Source organism: Akebia trifoliata, chromosome 13 (genome assembly GCF_017979445.1).
Source record: "Akebia trifoliata isolate Shusen 1 chromosome 13, ASM1797944v1, whole genome shotgun sequence".
NCBI lineage: Eukaryota > Viridiplantae > Streptophyta > Magnoliopsida > Ranunculales > Lardizabalaceae > Akebia > Akebia trifoliata.
Window position 1 is genome coordinate 18,410,614 of NC_141387.1, and position 9,461 is coordinate 18,420,074.

General features: G+C 35.6%; 1 protein-coding gene across 1 annotated transcript in view; it reads left to right on the forward strand.

Annotated features, from left to right (window-relative positions):
• Positions 1-6,898, forward strand: part of LOC147388044 (DNA damage-binding protein 1) — an 80,722-nt gene extending 73,824 nt beyond the window's left edge. The window contains exons 18-20 of the mRNA XM_086420896.1: positions 1,853-2,137; positions 5,406-6,016; positions 6,577-6,898. Of these exons, the coding sequence (XP_086277022.1) occupies positions 1,853-2,137; positions 5,406-5,987 (867 nt within the window). The 3' untranslated portion in view covers positions 5,988-6,016; positions 6,577-6,898. The remainder of the gene's footprint in view (positions 1-1,852; positions 2,138-5,405; positions 6,017-6,576) is intronic.
• The last annotated feature ends 2,563 nt before the right edge of the window (positions 6,899-9,461 follow it).

Below are 9,461 nucleotides of genomic sequence, written 5' to 3' on the forward strand. Positions count from 1 at the left end.
CCTTAGTCTCGTGAGTTGTCATTGCACACTATTAATATGAAGAAACTTTGGATTGAAGGGAGATCTCCCGTATTAGTACTGTCAAAGGTCAGATAATGCTACTGATTGCTGTCGGCTACACCAAAAACAACGACAATTGATTGCTGTCAAAGCCCCTTGTTGTTGAAGGTCAAAGAAAAATATTTCTTATTGTTATTGTCAAAGATAGTCAAAAAAAATATTTCTTCCTGTTGTTGTCGAACCTCAGCTACTGTCGTAGGTCATAGAGACAACCTCTACTGTTGGCGTAGGTCTTCGTACAACTCTAGAACTGTTGTAGAACTGATCGCAGGGCAGTTAAGAGCCTATAGGCTGATCGCAAGACTCCCAACCATTGGTTGCTGGTATTGCGGGGCTGTTCAAGGCCTGTAGGCTGATCGCAGGGTTGTTCAAAGCCTGTAGGTCTAATCACAGGGTTGTTCCAAGCCTGTAGGTTTGATCGAAGAGTTGTTTAGGGCATATAAATTGATCATAAAAGCTTCCAACCTTTGTTTATTGGTGACGCAGGTCTGTTTAGGGCATATAAACTGATCGCAAAGCTTGTTGGTCTGATTGCAAGCTTGTTTAGGACCTTTAGGTTTGATCGAGATGCGCACAACAGCACGTTGTTGTTGTCGCAAGATGGATTGAGGCTATTGGGCTTATCGAAGTTCACCCAAAAGCGACTGTTGTCGTAAGGCAGATTAGGTCCAGTGGCTTTGATCGCAACGCAAGGTAGGAGTCTGATCGAAGTTCACCCAATAACACAAGGTTTGATAGTAAAGAGAAACCCTAACATAGGGCAAAAATCACAGCGCAAAATTCTATTGCAAAATGTGAAGAGCTAATAAAGTCTCTATCGGAACATGCGATTAAGAGATTATAAATAAAAAAGAAAAGAGCCTCCGAAGGGGAGTCCAGATGAGGCTACTGCTAGGTGAGTACGGTTAGTATAGCGGGATTAATGAGAAAAAAAAGTTTGGAAGAGAAACGAATATGGAGGATCAAAGGCTTTTTTTTGCTCTGATACTAAGAAGAATTTTAGAAGAGAAAAGTCAAGTCTCATAATAAGAGCTTGGCATAAATTTATAATCAATAATAAGGGAATGGTCATAAATGACCTTGCAAAGAAAATAAGAAATAAAATGAAATAAATTAATATTAGTCAAATTAGAATTGACTATTCTAATATTTCCAATAGAAAGTAACTATTAAGAGAGAAAAGAGAATTGAATTGATATGTTTGAATTGATTTAATTTGGTTTTTTTAACCTCCTTATATAGATAACTCCATCATAAAAACTTAGAAATGTTTTAAAATACTAAACATTAATATTCCAAAATTAACTATAACATAATAACAACTTTCTAATCCTATTATAACTCAATTTGGACACTTAAAAGCACTTCTAATTATAGTCTAAAGAATAAAAACGAATTTAGACAAAGAAACTTGAAAACTAATTAGAAACTAACAAAGAATACTACTCTTCTAAGCACTTCTACATATGAAATTTGATTTTTTCAGCCGAAATTTATTGTTCATCAAAATATTTTGCAATATGAATAGTGATTTCCACTAAAGTACACACAAAAACTGCCGGCTAAATTTCGTGTTGAGCTTTGTGGAAATGGAAATATTATAGTATGTTTCATTGAAATTTATTGAAATTTAATAATATGATTACAATAAGATTTGTGTGTGTGAATTTGTGGCTCATGTTAACATACCAGACCATTTGATTTTCATTGTTCAAATCTTCTGTTTTTCTAGTATGGCACTCTCAATTTCATTATAATTTTCTATTTCTTTCACCAATTTCAACAATTGTAGGGCCGGATACTTGTCTTCTTAGTTGAAGATGGGAAGCTACAATTAATTGTAGAAAAGGAAACTAAGGGAGCAGTTTACTCTCTGAATGCCTTCAATGGAAAACTTCTTGCTGCAATTAATCAAAAGATTCAGTTGTACAAGTGGATGCTGCGAGATGATGGTTCTCGTGAGTTGCAATCTGAGTGTGGACATCATGGACACATACTTGCACTCTATCTCCAAACCCGTGGAGATTTCATTGTTGTTGGTGATCTTATGAAATCGATCTCGTTGCTAATATACAAGGTATAGTGACCAATCCTCTGTATATATCTCCAGAGCGCTTGATCTCTTCATTACATCATGAATTTCAGCACCATCTTCTTTATCATATTTTTACTGTTGTACATCTCCATGGCCAAAATTCGTGAATTGTGGGAAAAAAATATTGAAAATGAATTGAATACTCTAGTATGTACTCATTGGATGCTTTGCTTTCCAGGTTTTATTGGTTCTTGAGTCCTTTTTTTGTGTTGTGCAATTTTCTTCTCTTTCTGTTTTCATTTTTTTAGAGCATTATCCTTACCACTTGACAATTTTTTTTGTAAACCTTAGAACTTACCAACTTAATTTTTATAATTCAAAATTTAAAACTTGTTTTTTTGATTTTTATTCTTCTGCTTTTTCGTTTAATTTCATATCTTTGAACTTCTCCCTTTCAAAATCTACAATCCTCAAGGCAACCACATACTTTCAAGACTAATCATGTTCAATATTAGGAACCAATGCAAGGCCTATTATAGAAATTGGACCTTGTTTTAGATAATACAAGGTCTACGTCAACGAAAGAAATTGACTTAAAGTTTATATATCTTGGCTTTTGTTTTTTGCAACCTATTGCTATATTCAGCATTTATAATTTCTTAAGGTTTTGATGTTTTTGTATTGATATATACCTTGGTGTGTAAAGACACTTAGAGATGACATGCTACTCAAGATTGATGGGAAAGAATAACCTCAAGCAACTGTTAAATATTTATTTATTATTTAATTTTTTTGGGTGGCGAGGGTGGGGGGTGTTATTTGTAAGATCATATAAAACAAAAAAAGAAGCTTACGAGGAGGTCGAAGAGACCTACCTAGAAAGTTCAACTTACCAAAGGGGAACAACCTAACTATAAACTAATTGGCCTCCCAACAAGAAAGCCCCATCTATGGACGAAGTCCTCCAAAAACAATTCTTAAAATTCTTTGGAGTGGATAATACACCAGGAAAAAAAGCCCAAAATATGGAGTATGACTTCATGAACTAGTTGCACTTTCTTGTAATAAATATCTTACTCCTTTCTTTCAAAATGCCCCTCGAGATCAACATTGTATGATTCTTTTTCTAGATTTGAAAGCCAAGGAAGAGAGAAGATAGGTATCTGGAATTAATCCAATAAATGTCCAAGAGACGAAGTGCGACCAGATACGAAATTGCAGTGGATGAGAAGATTGACAGATTCATCGTTGGCTTTGCAAAGGCTGTATAAATTGACTATGATAACTATGATAATGTCTTATGTGATAATCAACCATAATGAATTTGTCTAAAATGGTTGTCCAATTCATGAAATACACTTTCGGATGGAACTTTCATACCCCAAATGATGGAATGGGGAAATTAAACTACACTCAGATGAAGTAATGATTGGTAAAAGTACTTAAATAAGAACTTCACATTGAGATTGAGAAGTTAGATGGAAATTGACCCACCTAGTTATCCAAAACACAATCAAGAGACTCAAGATTAGGGATTACACTGTCCTCAAACACGTTTTAGAAAGATTTATCATTTCCAGGGACTATCTCAAAACAATACAAAATATTTCTAAGGAGGCTTAGTTGAGATGAGGTAACATTGATGATCATAATAGTGTCGTAAACAAAGTGAAGTGTGAAACCATTTGATTGCAAATCTGATGAGTTTAAGATTATTTATTGTCTCTGTAAAACTTCTGTAGTTGGCTCAACCTATATGTCAAAATTGAATGGAAGACAATTTACTTAATTGTAAGGTTTTTTCCAAATCAATCTTACATGTCCTAGTTTACCTGAGATAATTCTACAATCTATTAACTCACTGGCGATCAAGACACCATGCAAAACTAGTCTTTCCATGAGAAATAATTGAACAATAACTTATTTTATCCTTGAAGAAGCCTTTTGGCTATGTTATCATAAGAAGCTCCTTTGAGACTAATTGGCCTATGCTTCAGTCCACACCCTATGAAATAATTGATGAGGATGTGAGTCATAAAATTTGTGCTAAGTGGCTAAAGCGGAGGCTTGTTTCTGCCTTGTTATGGGATTGACGAGTACAATCAACTATAATAGAAGTTCTTTTAGGATACAACAAAGCCAACTATGCTTTTATGTAGTTGAATGTCGAGAATGAAGAATCATATTCATAAAATGGGTGTAATAGAGGCTAGGATGTTGAAATGAATGAGTGCAAAGGTCCAAGTAGAGTTTATCTCCGAAAGACTAGGAAAAAACATACTGGTTCTTCCTAAAGAATTCCATGAGTACTATTCATCTATTTATCAACTTTGTCCCTATACGAGCCACTTGAGGTTAAGTGCCATCTCCGATGTTGACAGTCTCAACAACTTCCATGTTCAGTCTTTTGTTATTTCTCTCCTCCCTTCTACTATCTTCATCTGTTGATCTGGAAAAGTAGTTTCGAGGGAAGCAGGAATAGCCTTGATAGGGTACAAAATAAAGGAAAGTTGATTGTGATGAGAATATGGCACCAGTGAGCTGTGTGGGGCACATTGAGGGCTCTAAATTGCCGAGTTAAATGCCAAAGATTGTTCGAAATGCCAACGTCTGTCGGTTAGTAACACCCCCCTCCCCCCCCTGCCAAAAAAAAAGTCCTTCCAACCCAAAAAAAGAAAAAGGGGGGGGGGGGGAGAAAGATGTAGTTTTAGATAAGTTGAGTGGTGAATAAGTACCATTTGCCAACTTCACTGTTTGGGGTATGGCATAGATTATTGATTATTTTTTTCTTTTTCAATTGTCTATTTTGTCTCCTTAGGGGACTTGTATATAGAGCCATTGAAACATTTTAAGAAGACTAGAGTAAAATATGAGGAAACTAGTTTAATATGTTAATTGCTCATCCTTTCTCTTCTCTTTTCTTTTTTCTCTTTCCTTCTTTTTTCCTATGTTTACTTCGAAGAGAACTATATCAAACCTGAAGATTCAATTATCGGTTTTTCCATGTTGTGTGTTACCAATATTGCTCCCAACCATGTTTTGGAGCAATGGAACTAGATCCATTTAGAAGGATCTTTTGTGGTTTAGTCTCAACAGGTGGGATCTCACATGGAGATTATTGTGTGTGTGTGTGTCACCAAAAATCAGATTTCAACACATCTTGATGTGGGTCCTACAAACCTTTGTAAAAAATAATGTGAGAACATCCCACTTTTTTAATATTAGTGGATTTATGAGCAAGCATGTTTTGTTTTTTGCTTCACTTCATTTCTCTCTCAAAGAAAAACCTTGATTGGTGATCTATATTCAGCATGAGGAGGGTGCAATCGAGGAGCGGGCCCGTGACTACAACGCAAACTGGATGACAGCCGTTGAGATTCTTGATGATGATATCTATCTTGGTGCAGAGAATAGCTTCAACCTCTTCACCGTTCGAAAGAACAGTGAGGGTGCTACTGACGAGGAGCGGAGCCGCCTAGAGGTTGTTGGAGAATACCACCTTGGTGAGTTTGTCAACCGGTTCCAACACGGTTCCCTTGTCATGCGTCTTCCAGATTCTGACGTGGGTCAGATTCCAACCGTAATTTTTGGTACTGTTAATGGTGTTATTGGGGTGATTGCCTCGCTTTCCCATGACCAATACCTTTTCTTGGAGAAGCTTCAGTCAAACTTGGTCAAGGTCATAAAGGGCGTAGGAGGATTGAGTCATGAGCAGTGGAGGTCATTCAACAATGAGAAGAGAACTGTGGATGCAAAAAATTTCTTGGATGGGGATTTGATTGAGTCGTTCCTCGACCTTAGCCGAAGCCGGATGGACGAGATTTCGAAGGCAATGGTTGTCTCGGTGGAGGAGCTTTGCAAGAGAGTAGAAGAGTTGACTAGGTTGCATTGATGGACCATTTGCTTGAGACAATACCACAGGTTTCACTGCTGTCTCTACTTCCTTTTTCTCATTTTAATTAAGGGTAAATTACACTTTGACCCCCTAAGTTTTGGCAAAATTCTGTGTTTGGCCCCCTAAAGTTTTGACAATTGCACTTGCCTCTCCGATGAAAAATGTTGATAACGTTCAAATGTGATTTTACTATTTTAACCATTTATTTTATCTTTCTTTCATTGAAAAAAAAGAATAGATTTAAAAAAAATAAAAAATATCCCCTTCTAAACAATCTCTCTTTACTTATGAGCCCATTTTCTTCACGAGGATATTTTTGTTAATGATAAAGAAGGATGATTTAAAATGGGTAAAATAGTGTCTTTATGAAGGTGAAAAATTCATATTTTAACTGTTTAATTGACGGTGAGTAGACGGAAAGGGGGTAAGCCAGGCTGTTATATAACTATAGGGCATGTAAGTGCAATTATCAAAATGTTAGGTGGTCAACATAGAATTGTCGTATCTTAGGCGGTGAAAGTGTAATTTGCCCTTATGCATCTTATTATATCTAGTTGTACCACTTCTTACAAATCAGTTTTTTCAGGTGGTTTTGGTATCTCCAATGATAAAGGAGGCATCATGAAAGCTAGCATTGAGGATGATTTGGTGAAATCGTGCGTCTGGGTGACGAATGTAAAAATATATCGGCAAGTACAACTCGTTTTTGACTTCTGCATTGGTGGAAAAAAAAAAGGGGGGGGGAAGGTGATGTTTAGGATTGCATCTCTGGCCTGGCCTGTGAGTGTCACTTATATAAAAATATTCACTGGAGTGATGGTGTGAAATTTCGTAGTTCATTTCATCATCTGTCCCATTACGTGCATCTTGGGACCCTTGTCAAGGAAATACAATGGATCTTTTATTTATTTTTCTCTTTAAATTAGCATGACATTCACTCAAGGTAAGTTGTAAAAGCTGATGGTTGCAATGTTTTATTGGGTCCATTTTGTGGGTTTTATATTTTTTTAGCATCCTCTGGTTTGTGAAAGTTAGGTCGTGAGCATGTTTTGCCTTCCAGATTTTTTTGAGACCCAATCTAAACTGCCAATACAGTTGGAACAAGTACTCCCTAAAATTATTGGGCCACAACCATTGCTGCAGCTTGACCCAAAAGGAAATTTGTTCTGAGTACTAGATTGGGTGGGTGGGGCGCGTGGGGGTTGGGGGGGGAGGTAATTGTGTGGGTGAAATTCTCTACTGGGTCATTCGTCTCTTTAGCCCAATCGTCTCAGCCCACTCTACAAAGCTGTGTTTCCTTCAGACAATGAAAAATTGATGGACGTGTGACAAATTGTTAGTGCAACTAAGTTTTAGGTCATATATAGGACAAGTTTTAACATGACTGGACGACAGTCGTTCTTCTCAAGGATTGGGATATTGGATTGAGAGAAATGGACAGAAGAAAAGAGAAACTAGATGAGTTTCTCATCACTTCTCTTGCTTTGGATTCTTAGTGGGGGAGAGGAGAAGAATTGGAGAGTAGAGGAGAAAAAAAAAAGAGGCGAGTTTTCTTTCAAAATATTTTGATTATTTCAACTCTTCCATTTGATCTTTTTTTAAGATATTTTAAAATTACAAAGTTGTCCTAAGTTTTCTCCGGTCATTCCAAACATTGTGGACAGAAATTGAGTTTTTCTTCTCTCTTCAAACATGATCTAAGAGAATAAAAGAGGGGACAAAATGAGATATCTGTGATGTGTGGTCTATGGAATGTAAAATACTGTAAAAATGCAACAGAGATACAAGACTGCTTGAAAAAGTGAGCATTGAAAAATAGTAAGTAGAGAACAAAATATGGAGAGCTAGGGCATAGGAATATATCAAACCTTCCTTGATTTCTTCTTGCACACAATTAATGAAAGGTAAGGTGACCTAAAGAGTTTTTCCACTCAAAACAATAAGGGTTGTATGGTGTCCCCAAATGCAATCATGAATTTGAAGCACTCAAATACACTTCCAAAAATAATAATATCATAAATAAGCAATACGATGATAAATATATAATATAGCAGCAAAATAATTACATAAATCTGAAATATAAGTGTGAAAGTATCGACAAGATAATTTAAATGTAAATTAGAGCTAACAAAAAATCTGTCAAGAAACAAGAGTTTGGTGAAATCTCACACTAACATCAACCCTTATGTCAAATAAAAAGAAACAAAAGATTCTTAATACCTAAATTGAAATGGATCTAGTAAAAATAATTCCAGTTCTCACCTAGAAGCTGATTTTGATCATCAATATGACCTCCAAGGTGATACTCCATTGGAGGCTCCTCTAAATGCTCCTCGGCTGGTAGGGTTGGTAATAGGTCGGGTAAGATTTCTATCGACTTATACACACATACCCGATTTCTTAACCGAATTTTAGGATAATACCAAAATCCAAATTTTTACCCTCTCGTTTGATATTTTTTACTTTAATAACAAAGATTATTTGACAAAAAACTTATTATTTAAATATATTTATATATAAAATATGAAATCATACTTTTGTTGTCGGATAACGAGTAATTGGGTAGGATATGACTTATATTCATACTTGACCCTACAAAACTTTTGGGTAAATAGGTGTCAAGTAATATTACCCGAATTCTTAATTGGGTAGAAAAACCTTGTCCATATACCATTTATTCGGGTCGAATGAGTTGGGTAGATGTGTATCATCCGACCTATTGCGAACTCTATTGGTTGGGGTAAGATTTGCAATTGAAATGATATGGTGAGTAACTAGAAATTAATCAATAGATAAACCACTATCTCAAACTAACAGTCGTCTAACGTGGGGAAAATTATTCTAATGTAGTTGGTAATACATGCAAGTTTTTTTTGTATAAGTAAAATAAAAGTAAATTAATAATACCATGTTGGAAATATAAAATAAAAAATTATTTCAATAGTTTGCAATATAGATTCTAGTCAAAAGAAAATTAAACATGAACAGATATATAAATACAAACAGTGGTAGTATAGTTGTTAAGAGTGTTGAGAACCATAACTGGGTACCTCCCAATCAAGATCTGAATATATTCCAGTCAGGAACCTTATTATTTATTTTTAATTCTGTGGTCTATCGTTGCACTTACCACAATTGGGTAACCATTTATCCGACTTAGGTTAACCGTTGATTGGGGTCGTTAGGTACAACTCCTTCCATGAAGTATTGGTACATTCGACTACTCTAGATTGTTAATGATTATAGACTGGCCATCGTCATTTAAGTCTACTAGGTGAACATATGGTTCTTTAAGATGTCTTTACACTTTCAAAAACTACCATTACATCATATAATTCACTGGTAAAGATAGAGAGGAACACCTCGAATCTCAATTGTGTTGATCTAAGGTATGGAATTGCTGGACGTGATATGACATACTATCCCTTAAGACTTTCACAAATTCTTTAACAGATCCCAAAGTAACTACTT